The following is an 18,517-nucleotide window of genomic DNA, read 5'->3' as shown; positions in this document are numbered from 1 at the left end:
GGTGGAGTTTAGCATCACCCATCAGTTCAGCATTTGACTCAGAAGGAGACTATGACACAGATCTGGGTGGGATGAGTTAGGAGTTCTTGCTTGAACATATTGAATTGGGAGCTTTGTGTTTGATATCCAAGTGGAGAAATCGTGCGAACAGTTGGTTGTATGACTCAGAGGTTTGGGAGAAAGATCTGGACCAAGATAAAGAATTTTGTTGGAGTTGACAACATATAGATAGTAATTAGAGTCACAGGATGAGGTGACATCACCAGGATTGAGCATAGACAGACAAGAGAAAGGGCAGACAGCCAAGTCTCGGGGTCTCCAATGTAAGGAGTTAGGCAGAAATAGTACAGCCAGCAAAGACAGACAGAACATTGAACATGATATTGTAGAAGCCAATGAGAAAGGTATTTCAAGGGTGGAGGAGTGACCAGCTGGATCAAATAATATGATATGCCGACTGTATTAGTGACCTACCATTGCCTAACAAGTTACTTCAAAGCATGCTGGCTCAAAGGAACGCACACTTAACAGAAAACTTCCAAGAGGTAAGAATTTTGGAGTAGCTAATAAGTGGGAATTGATAACTCCATATCTCTTGCAAGACGTCAGTCAAGCTGTGAGCTAGATTTTGGGTATCTTGAGACTCATTCAGTCAGGGCTGGAGAATCCTATGGGAGGCTTACTCTTGCAATTCTCAGCAGGCCCAGTTCTTTGTTCTATAGCCTTTCAGAATGGTTTTGTGATGCAGCATCTGACTTCTCTCTGAGCAAGGGAGGTGGGGAGGGAGAGGAAAGGAAAATGGATGAGGATGGGGAGACCCTCAAGCTGGAGGTAATGGTATTTTAGAAGCCAAATTTGAATGTGTCATCATCTCAGAATGCTCTTAGTCATACAGGCCAGACCTGGTACAATGTGCACCGTGTGAAGGCGAAGACTGTGCAAAGGTTTGACCGTTAGGAGCTGAGGGTCATCTTGGAACTTTCCCATATACCACAAGAATTGAGTATTGGTTTTGACAATGTGGAAGGCATTTGCGACTTTAACAGAACTCTTCACAGCTCTGTCTCCGGAGTGCTGGAACTACGGGCACTCTATCTCCACACCGAGTTTTATGCAGCACAAAGCACTCCATGGCTTCATGCTCGCTAGACGAGCACTCACTCTACCAACTGAGCTACACCTCAAGCACCTGTCAACAGGCGTCAGCGGTTGTGCTTTGAAAAGTGCTCCGGGAGCTGATGGTCTCCCCCTCCTTTCTCTCAGCCTTCGCTTTCTGCTGGGATCCCCTGCCCTGGGACCTTTATATTGTACGCCCTAACATGAGTCCTTACTTTCTCCATTGTCCTACATACTCTCCTTTCCCTATTGGTTGGGAGCAAAAAGTAGCCTTGAATATCATGGATGCTCTCCTAGCAAATGAACCAAAGCTTGTGGCCACTCCTTCTCCTTTCCCTACAGACAGTTGCTCTTGAAACAGGAACAAATCGGTTAGCCAGCTTGACATTACGATGCTCGTGCCACATTTCAAGCTGGGGCCTACCTCAGGAAAGCTGCCTTTCTCCCTTGCCATTATTCTGGGATTTAGTTCTTCAATGTTGTTTCAGCCCCAGGCTCCTGGGATGGAGGCTTACAGGCTATTAGGATCTTACAGCACGTGGACTCCTAACAGCCCTGTTGTAGAATGGAACTATCTCATCCTGTGGGGCAGGGGATAGGGAGACAGTGTTCTTTCCCTTCCCATACAGAGAGTCAATGAGTTCAAGGGTCAAGCTTTGCGGTTCCACACCACTCCCTGGAAGTCCAGAAGAAGTATAAAAAAACGTAAATTGAATTATATTGATAGGCGTTTCCTCCATGTTCTTTGTATCTTAGGAAGTGACTTCTTGTACTTCATCTAAGATAATCATCAACATAAATCATTGGAAGCAAAAAAACATTTTTATAAATAAATAAAAAGTACACAAACTATCGAGGAAAAGACAGTTGTCCCATATTATGCATGAGAAAACATACGGTCTAGTTAAATTATCTAAGGATATCCAGCTGGTCAGTGCAGAGCCAGAGTGAGAAGAAGGACCAGAGAGTGTGGTTGACACATAGGATGGACTCTGCCGGGGAGGTCTTCTGGCAGCTGGAGAGACTGTGTGAGGGATGCTTTCCTTCTTTGTCCTTGCTACGGGAGACCCAGGCTTCCATAAGGACCCCAACATTACTCTGGCTTCCCGGGCCTGGCTCACCTCTCACTGTAGCAACTCTGTTCTGTCTCACATTTAGGAAGGACAGCTGCTTATAGTGTAGCAGAGGCTTCCCAGACTTTCACTTCAATTAGCCGAGTACCTCTCTAGGCCACCCTTAAACATCCTTCTCGCCCCATCAAAGGGCCAGAGGTTGCCTGAGCCAGCTGCAGATGGGAACTCCCTCCTGTCTATCTCCCAGGCTTCTGAGGATTCCACTCAGTACTGTGACCTTTCTGCCCTTCCTTAAAGTTGTGGGAGTTATTCTTCCCAAAATAACTCGAGTCAGCCAGGAATGGATGGCAGGAAAGTTACAATTAGCTTTTCACAGTGAAGGAAGCACAAAGTTATTTTTTTTTAAGGAAAAAAGGCAGAAGGAGGATCCATAAACCTCTTAAGCTCCTGTGAGTCAACTGGGAGACACAGTGTCATTTCAGGGGAGAGCTATTCTGGCAGGAGGTGTGTGGAGTTTCGGGTTCTCTTCATTGTTTCTACTGTGGAAGACATCTTCTCTTTCTAGTTCTCCTGGGTGGCCAGAGGGGAATGGATTGCCTTTCCCCCTGGTCCATTGATTTCTGTGTCAATGCCCATCTGTTTCAGTTGTGAATAAGAACCAGCATGGTACTAGGGTTAACTAAACTTAGACTAGCTGCCTTGAGGGCAGGGGGATTCTGTCAACAGACGTCTTCAAACCCAGCTGGAGAGACTGTGCAGGGAACACTGTAAAACTGACTGGTGCAGGAGCTGGGACAATAGATAGCTGGGCAGATCTTCAATGCCCTCCACCTCACATTCAGCATGGACTCCTGCCTTAGTCTACTGTCATATGCTGGAACCGAGATAGGGCCATTTATACATCATATACATAGGCTAGCAGTATGGAAGGTTTGAGAAGTCTAAGACCATGACACCAGTATCTATTTGGCTTCAGGAGAAGAGTTCATGCTGTGTCAACCTGTGGTAGAAAGCAAGGGCAAATAGCCGCATGAGAAAGAAACAAACCACATGGAGCTCTGCCTTGCTTAGCAACATCTTCTCTTATGACAGGGATCTAGCTCTAGGACAGTTCATTGACTCCCACAAGAAGGGCATTAGTCCAATCACCAGGATCCACCTCTGACCCAAACCCTTCCCATGAAACTCCCCCTCCTGACCCCAGCTTAGAGGAATTAAGGTTCTAACACATGAAACTAGGGGAGAAACACTGAAACCATAGCAACACCTCAGGTGACTGACAAAGGTTACTTTGACCTTTCCTAAGATGAGTACCCTTGGGCACTCCCCACATGGTAGTACTCGATTGATGATTTTCACTGGTGAGGAGAGGACTTTACTACAAAAATCAGCAACTACACTGAACCATGATGTCATAGGTACCATTGCTTAGCATAAAGCCAAGGTTATCCATGCTATGGTGACTGGAATTATCAATGCAGAAACTGGAGGAGAGGCCCTATGAAATGAGCCTTGGGGGAATTTAAAAGCTTTCATTTGTGACTTTCAGAGAGTGTATATAGTACAGATGATTCATAAAGAATATGGAATTTAATTTGCTTTAGTTCTAGGCTACATCAGCATTCCATTCAGTGATATATCCCTGTGAAGATTTGAATTCACACAGACGTTGAGGGTTATAGAAATATAGCTTTCATTATTTCTAGAACCTTATTCAATTTCTGAGTCCCAAACCACTTTAATAGAAAACAGCTTATTCATTCCAAATTCGTGGTTTTCTTTTCTTTAGTTGTATCCAAAGATCTAGTTAAGCCCCAATTTAGCATTCCCTTGACAAGGTACACATTGACTACCATTATATCTCCTCAGGATTTCTTTTAGCCGAGCTGGGGCATCTGGCTTGTAGAGCCTCTGGGGGAAAACTTCAGATTGACTGTGACTTCTGTATAGGTAACACCCCCCCATCTGTGAATACTGGGGCCTCTCTTCTATGGCATCAGCTGCTCGAAGCACCTATCTGTTATTTCATGCCTATGGCTCTAGAGAGGAAGCAAGCACACTTGGCTGCATAGCTGAAGGTTGTCAACTGTTCTTTGTGATGATTAGGTTTTTGTTTGTTTGTTTGTTTGTTTTTAATGTCAATTTGACACAAACTAGAATCACTTGGGAGAAAGATTTCTGGCAATAACTGTGACAATAACTTAATTATGTTAATTGGCATGGAAAGATCAGGCCACTGTGGGCAGCACAATTCCCTAGGCTCCTAGACTGGATAAAAAGGAGAAAGCTAGTTAAATACTAGCACTCATTGTTGTTGTTGTTGTTTTTTCTTTTTTCTTTTTTCTTTTTTTCTGGCTATGGATGTACTGTGACCAGCTCTTTCAAACTCCTGCTTCTGCGACATTGCTGCTATCATGGACTACAACCTGGAACGAAGAACCCAGAAAGTCCTTCTCCCTTACGTTTCTTTCATTAGGGTATTTTATCACTGCTGTAGAAAAGAAAGGGAAGACAGCTTTTCTGCCTCTTCTTCAATTCTCTTTCCCCTCTATCTTCAGCAGCAACCAAGAACAGTGTCAACTGATAAAACTTCCTGGCAGCCTTATCAGAGCAGCAGGTATAGACCTTCCATGATCTCCCTGTACATGTCAGCTTTGACATCATCCATCTTCTGCTACTTCTATTCCAGCCACACTGACATCAGACCTGTTCAGGATGTCTCTAGGCCTGTTCTCTCACTCTAGTGAGGCATTGCATAGCCTTTCTGCTCTCTTGGTAATCTCATATACATATTCCCCTCCTCCAAATAAGTACCAATACTATCATCTCAATGAAGACAACCCAGGATACAGTATTTAAATTACAACCCACTCCAACTCCCACCCTCTCTGCCTTGCTGATTTGTATATAACATGGAGTTCTCAGCCTTATTGTCCTCTCCTCCAGGAAGTCCCCTCAACTCCCTGAAGTCCTGTAGGCACCTTGTTCTTTTTTTCTCATTGAAGCACTAATCATATTGTCATGTCAGACCCTGTTAACTGTTTTTGTTCTTAGCCCTGGTGCTAGAACAATACTTATTATAAATGTGTCAAATAAATAAATGACTGGCTGATTGAGCAAATGCTTCCATTCACTTAGAAAAAGCTAGTAGATTATTGAGAAGAGTAGCTAGCAAGGTTTGTAAAGCCTGCCTGGTGCTTGACTCAAAAGGAGCTAGTTTATAATTTATATGATAGGGGAGGGCTTCTCACAACAGAATGTCCTTGTTATCTATAATTCTATAGATTGAAGACACCTCAGGGATTTCTCTATAGGAAAAAAAAAACAAGCTAAAATTCTCAAAAGACATGCGGTAGGGAGTAGCAGCTCTTTTATAACATGTCTTTCTTACATGGGCTAGCAGAGGCTTCCTTCACGTCTCACCTCTTAGAATCACACTGCCTGGCTAGCAAGAGTCCCTGGAATGCTGGCACCTTAGAGGGTGGTAATTTATTTAAGTAATTTTCACCTCACATCTAACGAGGAGCCTGGCCTTGAGGACTGAAGTTTGGTAGAACAACAGTAGACTGAGACATCGTCTCACACGCCCAAGCTAGTTTCAAACTCAACATAGAGCCAAGAGTATCCTTGAATTCCCAATCTACCTGTCTCTACCTCACAAGTGCTGGGATTGTAGGAAATCTCCACCATGCCTGCCTTAGTTACATATTTCCAGGCAAGGAAATTTTTTTTAACATAACTCATTATGTATTAATTTTTATAATTAAACAGGGCATTTCTTATATTCCAATTGGCAAATCAGAAAACAGTTGTGTGTCGTCGTTCCCCCCCCCCCCCCGCGCAGGTTAGTTGTCTTAATTTGAGGATTGATACAACAGGATATCATAATTATAGGATACTTTTGTAGAAGAATGTGATGAAGACAATGAGGATTTAGGAACAGTTAGAGGGTGCTGTAAAGCTCCTGGCAGCTGGAGCTAGAGGTAGATGGTGGTGAGATAGAATCCAGGGGCCTGGAGAGAAGATGGGGGGTGGGGGGAGATAGCAGGACTCATTCTGTCATTTGCTCCTACTTTCACCCCAGAGAAGAGCTGTCACCTGGATCTCATCTGGAACTGACAGGATGACACGGGACAACCTGTTCCTTGTCTCCCACACCCGAGTGGGCATTCTCAGAGCTTCTTTTGTGATGGTCCTATACGTCGGCAAGACTCTCTGGTCTTGCCTGAGTGTTTCAGAACTAAAAAAAAAAGTTCTCACTACCAGTCTTAGTGCCCAGCATGGTGTGGTAGATTACAGCAGGGCATCCAGAGCCAGCCAGATCTGGATTGATGGCTGTGAGCGCTTATATTTGGAGAAATTGCTTCCCCCCTTTTAAAGTCTCAGTCTGTTCATTTGTAAAGCTGAGTTAATAATAGTAGCTTTCTCACAAGTTTTTTTTTCCCCCAATAATTCAGTGAAAAAATTAAAGAATCTACTGTTCAAGTCTCCTGAAAAGACACTGGGTATCATGAGGTCAAAACTCAGTAAATAGGAGCTACTTTTTAATGCTGGTGATTATGGTGAGGGGGGTGTCTCTGCTTGATAAAAAAAGTCCTTTCTATAGAACCCAGCTGTAACACTCACTTTCCCACCTAAAACTTCCTGTTTTGCCCAGGTGAACTTGATCCAATTTCAGATGAGTTAGTTGTCTATTAGTCCCAGGAGTGTTAGAGCTAGAATTCGAACTCCAATAATTTAATGTAAAAAGGAATCCTCGATGTTTATGTGTGGCCATTAGTCACAGCTGAGGATCCTAGATTAGTGTGTGTGTGAAAGGATTTGCTTCCTGGTGTGACCAAAAGAATAAAATGGTTTTGTAGGCCAAGAAACATTTAAAAGCTTAGATTTTTGGAGGCCGGATATGGGATCTTCTTTGATGAATATGCTCTGGGGTGAAAGCAATGAAGAACCTATCTCAAATCGGCTTTGAACTGCAAGCTGTATTGGCTTATATTCCTGGTGGTCTCCAGTAGGTGGTTTCCAGAGCAAATGCCTCTGGTTGGCTATCTGGCCATCCCCTGCCACTTAAACCTCCCCTCCTCTACAGACTGGTTTCATTCTCAGGTGGTGGTGGTGGCAGCAACCACTCTGGGAGATCATTGTTCAGAGGGATTATATCTCTATTTCAGTCTTCTCTTAAAAACTGCAAGAATCTTCTTGCAATCCCTAGTAAATACTATAGTGTATTTTATTGGTCTTTCAATAGGCACATGCCCTTTTCTAATTAGTCTCTAGCAAAGCAACAGTCTCTCAGGCCCTGAATGTGCAGTATTACAGTAGTTGGCAGCCTCCTTTATAACTTCTATGTGCTGGTCTCCTGAGAAAGTGGCTGGCCTAAGGTTGGGTTCTGAGACAGGGTAGTCATCTAGTACTGAGATGGAAGACCTGCTGTGCTAACAGGTAGAGTGAAGCTCAACATCTGGAAGAGATGGTCTCCTTCTCAGCAGTTTACATCTGGCTGACATGCAAAGCACTGGAGGGCTGTGGCTCTTGAATGCTAATGGCTTGGACTTGATTTTCTAAGTAGTGCTACACACCATCTCTCCCCTCGTGAGTTCTGTTGACTGCACTAGTCAGTATTGCGTTCCTATAACAAAACGTCTGAGCTAATCAACTTGGAGAGAGGAAAGGTCTGCTTTGGCTCACGGTTTTGAAGGGTTCAGTCCACACATTCTTGGCCCTGCTGCTTCTAGGCTGGTGGAGAGGCAGCATATCACAGCAGGAGCACATTTGTGGAGGAAGCTATTCATTTTCTGTGAGGGAAGGGGTTCTCAAAATTCCCTTCCTCCAACTAGGCTCCACCTCTTAAGGATTCTGACACCACACCTGGAATGGAATTGAGAGGAATACTTTATTACATAGTCTTTGGAGGACATTTTAGAACCTCAGCAAGAGAGAGAACTCCTGCACGAATGCCTTTGGAAGTCCATGTCTGTGATCTGATCCTGTTAGGGAGATTGGAGCTGCCAACAGCTTTACTTTAGAAGTGGCTCACTTCTTTCTAAAAAGGAAAATCTCCCCTAAGAAACCATCTCTCATGGCCGTGGTCTGTGTGGGTGGGAGGGATGCTATCAAGGCGCTACATGGAGGCCCTAGAGTTTCTGGGGCTAAACCTGGAGGGAAGAAGCTGCTGGATTGGCAGATAGTGGGTCCCCTTGTCTGAGCCTGAGGTTGCCGTGGATTTCCACCAGCCCCTCATCCCTTTCCTCTCCTCGGGATTTTCTTTTGTATTTACCACAGGTCTCCAAGTGCTGGATGCTGGTGACATGGTGATGAACAAAGCAGCCATGGTCTTTACTTTCCTATAGCTCAAGGGCTAGTGTGAGGGGTACTAGAGGGCCTATAGTGAGACATCAATGATGTGAACAACCGACTGTGTAACTGATCAGGACCTACCAATGTTTTATATTTCAGAGGGCTCATTTTCCAAATTTTAGGATCTTCTGGGGTATCAGTTGATTATTAAAGCATTACGTTTCTCTTTTTTCCCCCTTTCATGCTTATAAGAATATACTTATCAATAAATATACATTGTGATATGACCATTTTTGGCAATTGATTTCGGTTTGGGAATCTGTAATATAAAAATCTAAAATCCAAAATACTAGGAAAATCCACAGACCTTTCAGCACTGACATGATGTGACAGGTGGGAAATTTTACATCATGAAGCACTGTTTCGTGCACACCTTTGTTTAAACGTGTTATACAAAGTTTGCCTTTAGCTCAGGGATGCAGGTATCCATGAAACAAATGGAATGTTGTGCTTAGACAAAGTTTTGGGTCCTGTCTCCAATATGCATCAGTGTGTACATGCAGAGGCTGGTGCCTAATGTGAGCCAGGTGGCCTTGCAAGACTGGAAGAGTCAAGCCTCTGATGTTCACAGTCATTTAGGGACCCTGCTCTTGTCATTCAGTGCCCTCTGCCAGCGTGTAGGCCAGGGCTAAGCCTATCTTAAAAGGCTGGACAGTAAATATCATAGGTCATGAGACCCTGGTGCAGTCACTCACTGCCTCTCAGAATGGAAGATGCTGCCACGGGCCATGCACAAGCAAATGAGCAAAGCTGTATCTTGGGAAGTCCCTGAGATGCTCCTCTGAGATGTTCCTACTTCAAGCAGTTTAGTTAAGAGATACTCAGCCTAAGATTTCCTCTGTCCAGGAAGACTTATATTTATATTCGCTTTCATGACCACATCATGGTGAAGATAGCACTGGCCACAGTGGCTCAGACCTGTACCTGAATCCCAGCTAAGACGGAGGAATCACTTCATCAGTCTGGGATACATAACAACATCTTACTTGTAAAATATTAATAGAGTGACATTGAGCTTGCAAGTGTCTATTCATATCCCCTCCTTCTTCCTTGGCCCACAGTAGGTCACATTTCTGTTCTTCTGCATCAGAGCAGAGTCAGGTGACCGAGTGCTGGCTGACAGGGTACAGAAGAAGTGACACTCACCCCCACCCTTGCACATAACTCTTCAAAGCATTTCTCAGGTGATTTTTGTTTTGTTTTTTTTTTTTCTGTCATCCAGAGAGGTAACCGGAGGGATAAAACAAAACCAAAACACCTCTAATGGACTCTAGAACCCCAGGCACAGGTGTTAGCAGGGGTGGTCGATTATTTTGTCAACAAAGATTTATAGAAATACAGCTTTGCTCATTTGCTTGTGCATGGCCCGCGGCAGCATCTTCCATTCCGAGAGGCAGTGAGTGGCTGCACCAGTGTCTCATGACTTATGATATTTACTATCCAGCCTTTTAAGAGAAAGCTGTGCTCAGCCCTGGCCTACACGCTGGCAGAGGGCACTGAATGACAAGAGTGGGGTCCCTGAATGTCTGTGAACATCAGGGCCTTGACTTTTCCAGTCTTGCAAGGCCACCTGGCTCACATTGTCTTTTTGCACAAGTCTAGCATAATAAAAAGATATGTAATATTGATTAGACTTTGTGTGTGTGTGTGTGTGTGTGTGTGTTTATATTGCTGTGTGGAAGTACAATGTTTGTCTATGTGTGTGGAGGCCAGAGGACACCTTTGAGTGCCATTCTTCAGTAAGCTTTTACTTTCTGTGATAGGGTCTCTCATTGCAGTGCAGATTCTATCATTATGTTCTTGAAGCAGGTGAGAACATGGTCTTAGAGAAGTAGATGGCCAGAGGTTGCCTGACTACCAAATGACAGAACTGTAGCCTAGACCAGAGCTTTGGACAGCAGACCATAGGCTCCTTCTACTTGTCCGTAGAGACTCAGGAAGACTTAGAGAACACTCCAGATTTGAAGCAGAGTGTTTTCCTTGGATGTTGGTTTATATTCAAAATGCACCAGCCTGTCAAATTGCTGTTGGACATTAGCCCATCCTTGAAACAGTCACCATAACAACATGGACAGATGGAGGGGAATGTGTATTGGAAAAAAGCTGATTCTGGTCCAGGGGAGGAGGGAGCTTTGCAGAGAGTTGGGGGTGGGTCAAGGACTCCCCTCTGGGTGTGTTTTAGTAGGTTAATTTCACAGGACCCCTGGGAATGGTTTAGTGGCATAATGTCTTGTTTGGACTCTTAATGCTCCAGTTCACTCAGGGGAACACCTCTTACTAACTTAAGCTAACCTCTCAGGACGGCATGATGCTCTTAGTATAATGTGCTTCTAGGAGAAGGGAATGGCTTTTGAAAACAGAGGGCTTGGGTGAGGAGGTGCTCACCCAAGGTGAGCACAGAATTCTGCACAGAATGAGGGCTTAGGTTTGGATCCCCAGAATATACACAAAACTGGGTATCAGAGCTTGCAATCTTCTCACTCCTATCAAGAGATGGGAGGTAGAGACATGAGACTAGCTAGAAACCCGTGGGCCAGCCAGACTAACATATGTAGCAGTGAACACCAAGAAAACCTATCCCCAACAAGATGGAAGATACAGACAAAGGAGCTTGTCCTCTGTGTCCACATGAATGCTGTGGCATCTGCCTGCACTCACACAGTGCAGAGATGAACAGAGATTCAGGCAGGTGAAGGAACATTCCCGTGGGTCCTAATTTTTAATAGTTGAGAGTTGGGTCCTCTTTGTCCTCTTCCTGCCATGTAGAGACAGATGGCACTGAGTCAAGGATAGTGCAGAGCCAGCCTGTGGATGCCTGTGGGCTCACTGCTCACCCCTAGGAACCAGCAGCCTGATTTCTGTCCGCTGCCTCCCAGTGGTGGTACTTAGTGTATATATAATGGCGATGTCTTCTTCATTGCTGATCTCAAAATTTTTAAGGTATTTGGATAATTTTCAGAAGAATGTAATTTCTAGGCTTCCTGGAATATCCATTTCTTACAAAGTAGTTGAAGGACACACATGCTCTGGGAGAATCAGAAGGTAAGTGGTAGTGGATGGGCTTGGGATGGCCATGAGCCAAGGAGAGATGAATGGATGTCTTTAGCATGGTGGGCTCACCTGCCTGAGAGGCACCAATAAGCCAAGGGAATGAAGGGGCTATTGCTTCTGAGGCCATCAGAGTTGTATAAGTACTAAGTAAACCTCTTGAGAGGAGAGAAGGGAAATGGTACAAAATAGACTATTCGTTTGTAGATGACTATTTTGACTTTTATTCTGGAAAGGTGGGTGAGTGGGGGACAAACAGGACTGTACTCGTTGGCATATCTTTGTGGTACAGGATTCTTAGATGGGGTAGGGGTAGGGGGCAGAGAGAAGAATATCCCCTATCTCATTACCAAAGCATGCCCTCACTAGCAGGGCAAAAGCCCATCTGGAGCTTCCGGGTCGCAAGAACTACTCTTCCTCCTAGAGATGCCTCAGAGTTAAATCAACCTTTGCCAGCTAGCCATGTTAGTTACTTTTCTGATTCTGTGATAGACCACCATGACCAAGGCAGTAAAATGAAGTGTATATTTGTTATGGTTCTAGAGGGGGAAGAAGCCATGATGGTAGAGTGGATATAGTATCTGGAAGTCAAAAGGAGTCTTACTAGGAAAACAAGCCAGGCTTAGGGGTAGGCCCCATTTCAAGCAGTAGATGGCCAATGGAACATGAACTCAACAGTATTGTTCGAGGTTCTTTGTCTCGTAATGTTAAGTCAGAGACTTTTCCCCTTGATCCTACAGGTCCTTTGTATATATATATTATGGCCTCAAGTTTTATGTTGTTGTTTTTTTTTAAGATTTATTTATTTACTTTCGGTATGTGAGTACACTGTAGCTGTACAGATGGTTGTGAGTGTTCATGTGGTTGTTGGGGATTGAATTTTTAGGACCTCTGCTCACTCTGGTCAACCCCACTTATTCCAGTCAACTCTGCTCGCTCAGTTTCTGCTTGCTCTGGCCTACTGATTTATTTATTATTATATATAAGTACATTGTAGCTGACTTCGGACACATCAGAAAAAGGTGTCAGATCTCATTACGAGTGGTTGTGAGCCACCATGTGGTTGCTGGGATTTGAACTCAGGACCTTCAGAAGAGCAGTCAGTGCTCTTACCTGCCGAGCCACCTTGCCAGCCCCAGTTTTATATTTTTATGGGATTCCTGTGTGTACAGACATGTGTGTCTCTACATCTATATACATTTCCTGTGTCTTTTTTTGGCTCTAATTCTTGCTCTTTTGGTCCTATTCCAAATGGTTTGTTTTCATTTTATTTCACTGTATTTTACTGTATTATTACCCCTTAGATGCCTATTTGTGAATTTGTATGGGAGGTGATGTGGGAAGGAACTGGGAGGAGTAGGGGGAGGGGAACCATAATAAAATGATAGTATATGAAAAAAATCTATTTTCCGTAAAAGAAAAATAGTTTACATCTCAAACCACCAGCACAAAACAGTGGGGGCACTTTTGAAATGATGCATGCCTTTTCATGTCTGTCTCCAGTGACGTAAAACAAGGCCTTACCTCCTAAACCTCCCAAACAGAGCTGTTAACTTGGGGTCAAGTATTCAAATGTCTGAGACTCTGAGGACCATTTCTCAGTCAAACGTCTATTCACATAATTATATAGTCATAATTTCTATTCACAATCCACTGGACAGAACCATTAAGTGGTCCTACTCAACCATTAGAAGTCAAGTGTGTTTCCGTCTCTGTTCTTGTGGGCCAGGGTTAACCAGAATATTGGGGAAACAGCTCTAAAGACCATCTAAGCATTTATTCCATGTTAAGCTCGGTACTAGGCACTGATTTAAACAGATAGACAAGACAGAATTTGTTTTCTCAGGGAATTCAAGGAAAGACAGTGTTTGGGAATGGGGGTGGGGAGGGCTAAGATAGGGTAGAGTCAAATGCCCTTTCCTAGAAGGTGCAGACTGTCGCTTATGAGTTGCTGGATGGGGAAGATGTTCTATGAGTGTGACAATAGCAAGACCAGGGCACTGGCCTGCTTGGCAGTGGTGGAGGTGACAGATTTCCATGATGAACGTTTATGTCAATAATAGAAGGGTTGCTTAACAAGAATTCTTAAAGGAAAGATGAGATAATTTCATGTTTTGATATTTGTAAATTGATTCTGTTGAAGCCAGAGCTCTGTCGTGCATATTATTGCTGTTGTAATTCTGGCAAAGACGTGATTTAGATTGGCAAAGTGTCAGGGAAGGGGAAATCCAGGAAGGATGGGGGTGGGGATAGCTGGGAAACAGATATACAAAGCCAGACCCTGGCTTCTGGTTGCCCTGGGAGAGCTAGTGGCCTGGGAGCCTTGTCTACAATGGGCTTAGAAGCGGGGAGGAGACTGTAGACCAGAGTCCAAGAATACTTGGAATTGCTGGAGGTGCTAAAGTCTGGAGAGGGAGTGGGAGCTGTCAGGGGAGGGGTGCACGCATGTGTATGGTGGGGGAGAGACATTTAAACATTGTAGGAATAAAGGATAAATTTAAAACCCATCAAATGCAGAGACAGAATGACAGTGCGAGAGCATGAGTCACTCTTTCTGGGGACCCACCCAGCTGTTGGCAAGACTTGAAAAATATTTTCTCCTTCATTTCTCTTCCTCATTAAGCTTAGCCTGGACATTTTCCCTCCCCCTACCCCATTGGCTTGACTCAACCTTGCTGACCACTGCTCAACTCAGCTCCCGGAAGGCTTGGGTATCATATCTGGAAAGATGAGTCCAGGTGATGGAAAAGGAAGGCAGGGAATCTAGGCTTTTCCTTACAATAACTCTGTTAATTAGTGACGAGGATATAGGCGTGGCATCGCTGGATTCTGCTTCATGAAGCACAAAGAGTGTGATAAAAACAAAAATGGGAGCTAAGTCTTGAAATCTAAGTCTGGTTTACTAGCAGTGTGGCCCTGGGTGGGTCTCTTTAACTTTTGGATCTTATCCTCCTCATCTATAAAATAATATGGTTGAACATTAAAATTTATAACCATTCCATGTTCTTTGCTTTTCTGGTTTACGGTTTGGTTTGTGGCTCATATTAGGGAAGGCAGAAGATAGCTAGGGGTCAGGTGTGTGCAGGGATCAAAAAGGATGCTACCCTAGTGTTCCCAGTGTGCTCCCTGTGTGGGATAGAGCCTCGTCCCACACCACTTGCATGATTTGAATGCCAAGGTTCCTCTGAGCACACAGAGCGCATGGTGGTTCTTAGCACCAAAGGAATACGTGCATACATCACCTGTGGAAGATCCCACCTAAAGGTAGACAGTCTTGGCAAGACTTGAAAAATATTTTCTCCTTCATTTCTCCTCCTCATTAAGCTTAGCCTGGACATTTTTCCTCCCATGTGCTCTGTGTGCCCAAAGGAACCTTGGCATTCAAATCATTCAAGTGGTGTGGGTCAAGGCTCTATCCCACACTGGGAGCACACTGGGAGCACACTGGAAGCACACTGGGAGCACTGGGAAAGCATCCTTTTTGATTCCTATATACCTAAAGTAGTATCTTGAGGTGGAAAGCTGAGGTCCTCTGAAGTATAAAGGACTATTAGGACCCCAGGCTTATGGAAGAAGTGTTTTCCACATTCTCTTAGTTAGGGTTTTACTGCTGTGAAGAGACACCATGACCAAGGCAACTCTTATAAGGACAACATTTAATTGGGGCTGGGTTACAGTTTCAGAAGTTTAGCCCATTATCCGTGGTGGGAAGCACGACATTGTGTGGGCAGACTTGGTGCTGGAGATGCCAAGAGTTCTGCATCTTGATCTGAAGGAAGCCAGGAAGAGACTGGCATCTGCAGGCAGCCAGAAGGAGGCTCTCTTCCCCAATGGGAGGAGTTTGGCCACAAGGAGCCCTCAAAGCCCACCCACACAGTAACACACTTCCTCCAACAGGGCCACACCTACTCCAACAAAGCCATAGCTCCTTATGGTGCCACTTCCCGTGGGCCAAGCACATTCAAACCACCACACACATCCTCTGGGTTCCTTGAGTCCTCCTCTGTGCATATATGTTCTTCCTTTTACCTATGAATCTCCCTATCCTTATCTCCTGGCCCCCATCTCCTGGTGCTTACCCAGAGAGATCTGTCCATGCTTAGCTTCAAGGTCCTGCCCTTCTATACAACTCTCCTGGTTACACCGGGTACATAATGTGGCCCTCCTCTGAGAACTTACAGACATCAGACTTACATCAGTCCCAGCCCATCATGCCGTGTGACAAGAGTCAGTGTTCCTCTGTGTCCCAATGGGTATGACATGGACCATGTCTGGCTCATTATGAGATGCTTGGTACCTGGTGGTTGGCATATGGCAAGCACTCTTTCTAAAGTGAATTTGACTATATTCTCCTTGGTCTGGAATAGGAGAATCCAGCTTCAGGGAGTCATTAGAGCATCTGGATCTATAATGTTCTCTGTGTGTTGAGGTGGATGTGTGTATCATAAGAAAGGCAGGAACCTAGACAAAAGACATGCCTACTTTGTGCTGGCCAGGGAGTCAGGTGGCCAAGAGGGCAGAGGAGCTGGGAACCTGGAATAGGGGTGATGAGGATTCTTTTCATTTAGCCACATTGCTGCCCACCTGAGATGGCGGTGCCTCCTTATAGAAGGTACTGGAATGTTTGTCTCCTGTGTACATACTGATGGCCTCTTTTGAATGGTGGTGTGAAAGCCACACATATTTTGTAGAAAATGTACTTCATTTCTAGAATTTTGATCTTTCCAGGGCTCTTGGTATGTTCCTCTTATGGTTCTGGGCAGTGAGTGAGCCTCACTTCCCAGCCCCAAAATCATGTGGGAAACCTGTCTCACTGTACAGTGTACTGTGTTGTTAGGCCGCGATGTTCAGTGACTTAGACTTTAAATGCTATTTTACTTTGCAATATTTTCTCCTAACAATGGGTTTATTGGGTGGTAGTCCAGTCGTCGTTAGAGGAGGAGTATCTGTAATCATGGAACCTCTGTCATCTGCACTGGACTTGAATCTCATGGTAGGAGTGAATCTTCTTTGCTTAAACTCTGCAACTCTGTGAATCTGGTACCCAGACTAGTTTAGAGTCAACACTACTGATTTTAGCATCTTTTACCAAGCTCGGCCTATGTGCCAGTTTCTTGGCCAGGCCTAGGAAGCATTATTGAGCTTTGAGGGGCCGTGTCATTAATCTTTTTCTCTTCTCTATTTCCCCGTGCCCATGATCCTTCATTCCCTCCTCCTCCTCTTCCTCCTTCTCCTCCCCACCCTTTGTCTCTGCCCACCCTTTTCCTGGCAGAGCAATGTTCTGTGATGGTGCCCGAGATGCGTGGACTGAGCCCAGGCCGAAGGCTGCCCGAGCCCACCCTGTGCCCGGCTACAGGAGGGAGCCCTGAGCCCGGGGCTGCTGGCAGGCGCCGCCACGTCCTGGCTCTGCCTGATGAGGAGGCATGGCGGCCGCAGCAGTGCGCCCTGCTCGAGGCCAATGCCTCCGACGAGGTGGGCATGTTGCCTGCTTCCCCGCGCTCCGCGGTGGCCGGCTTCGACAACTTCTTCCCGGTGCAGGAAGGCGAGGGCCCGGGCTGGGAGGGCAGCACCACGCTGGATGCAGGCTCCAGCCCCTTCCTTCCTGTGAGCCCAGAGGTCATGAAGCGGAGGCGAGGGGGGCTCATCGAGCAGCGGGACATCATCAAGGCCCACGAGGCACACAAGATGCAGAGCACCCCGCAGGCCCGGCGCAAGGAGTGGGAGTGAGTATGGAGAGTGGGCGGGCCCTGGGGAAAGGGTGGTTCCAGAGGCCAGGGAGGAGTGGGAGAGTCATTTGTGTCTATATCCACTACCCTTTCCAGCGAGGTCTCTGTGGTCAGCCAGGCAGTGGTCCTTCTGCTCATCTTGTAGGCTACTCTGAACCTCAATGAGCTCTGTCAATCAAGCTTGGGTTTCCACTGCCCAACTAACCTGTTTAACCAAGCTCTTAGGGAGAAGGAACTGGGTCTATCCCTGCAAGCCATGGAGGACGGATGCCAACTTGAACCATCTGTGGCATGTTCTCTTCAGGAATTACAGCTGCCCTGCCCTTGGATAATCATATTTGGGGCAAGTCTCTTCTCTGAGGGGAGGGCAGAAAGAGAGTTACCAAGCTGTCTGGCCACTCAAGAGCATTCTTCTTTCTCTTTTCATGTTGGACAGAAGTTCTAACTTAGGCTGGCCTGGAGGGCATGCTGCTGCAGAATTCAGTTTAGGTTTTATTTTGTTTTGTGTTTACTATTTCCAGTGCCCTGGTTTTATAACCCAAATAAGGACTCAATTTTGCACTTTAAATCAGTTTTTTCTGTATGTTGGCATGCCCCATGGTCTTTACGCTTTTCTTCCTGCCTGAGATGGGAGAAGTATTAGCTGCCAAGTAACTAGAATGTGTTTTTAGTGGCAGGGTTTAAGTTTATTTACTTGATTACCGTGGATGAGCTAGGTGTGTGCGTGCACGTGTGAGCATGTGCGTGCGAGTGTGCATGTGCATGCGCTTGTGTGCAAGCGTGTGTGTGTGTGTGTGTGCAAGAGGGTGTGTGTGTGTGCAAGAGGGTGTATGTGTGTGTGTGTGTGTGTGAGCTAGGTGTGTGCGTGCACGTGTGTGCATGTGCGTGCAAGTGTGCATGTGCATGCGCTTGTGTGCAAGCGGGTGTGTGTGTGCAAGAGGGTGTGGTTGTGTGTGAGCTAGGTGTGTGCGTGCACATGTGTGCATGTGCGTGCGAGTGTGCATGTGCATGCGCTTGTGTGCAAGCGGGTGTGTGTGTGCAAGAGGGTGTGGGTGTGTATAAGCACATACAGGTACGTGTGTGTGTGTGTGTGTGTGTGTGTGTGTGTAGCTGCTCGGTTGCACTAATATTTATTAGCTTGTTCATCCATTCATTAGCCCTGGTGTGTGATGAGCTTCTGAGATGCAGGATCTGAGT

The 18,517-nt window shown here is 45.5% G+C and overlaps 1 protein-coding gene across 20 annotated transcripts in view; it reads left to right on the top strand.

Annotated features, from left to right (window-relative positions):
- The window catches only part of Cacna1e (calcium channel, voltage-dependent, R type, alpha 1E subunit), a 493,980-nt gene that overhangs the window by 68,221 nt on the left and 407,242 nt on the right, over window positions 1–18,517 (top strand). For 19 of the 20 annotated variants that reach the window (XM_030243929.1, XM_017312578.2, XM_017312712.1 and 16 more), the window contains one exon: window positions 16,867–17,317. The exons of the other annotated variant lie outside the window; for it this stretch is intronic. In XM_030243929.1, the coding sequence (XP_030099789.1) occupies window positions 16,881–17,317 (437 nt within the window). In that variant the 5' untranslated portion in view covers window positions 16,867–16,880. The remainder of the gene's footprint in view (window positions 1–16,866; window positions 17,318–18,517) is intronic. 20 annotated transcript variants of the gene reach the window in all.

Source organism: Mus musculus, chromosome 1, assembly GCF_000001635.26.
Source record: "Mus musculus strain C57BL/6J chromosome 1, GRCm38.p6 C57BL/6J".
In the NCBI taxonomy this organism is placed as follows: domain Eukaryota; kingdom Metazoa; phylum Chordata; class Mammalia; order Rodentia; family Muridae; genus Mus; species Mus musculus.
This window is presented reverse-complemented; position numbering and strand designations above follow the sequence as displayed.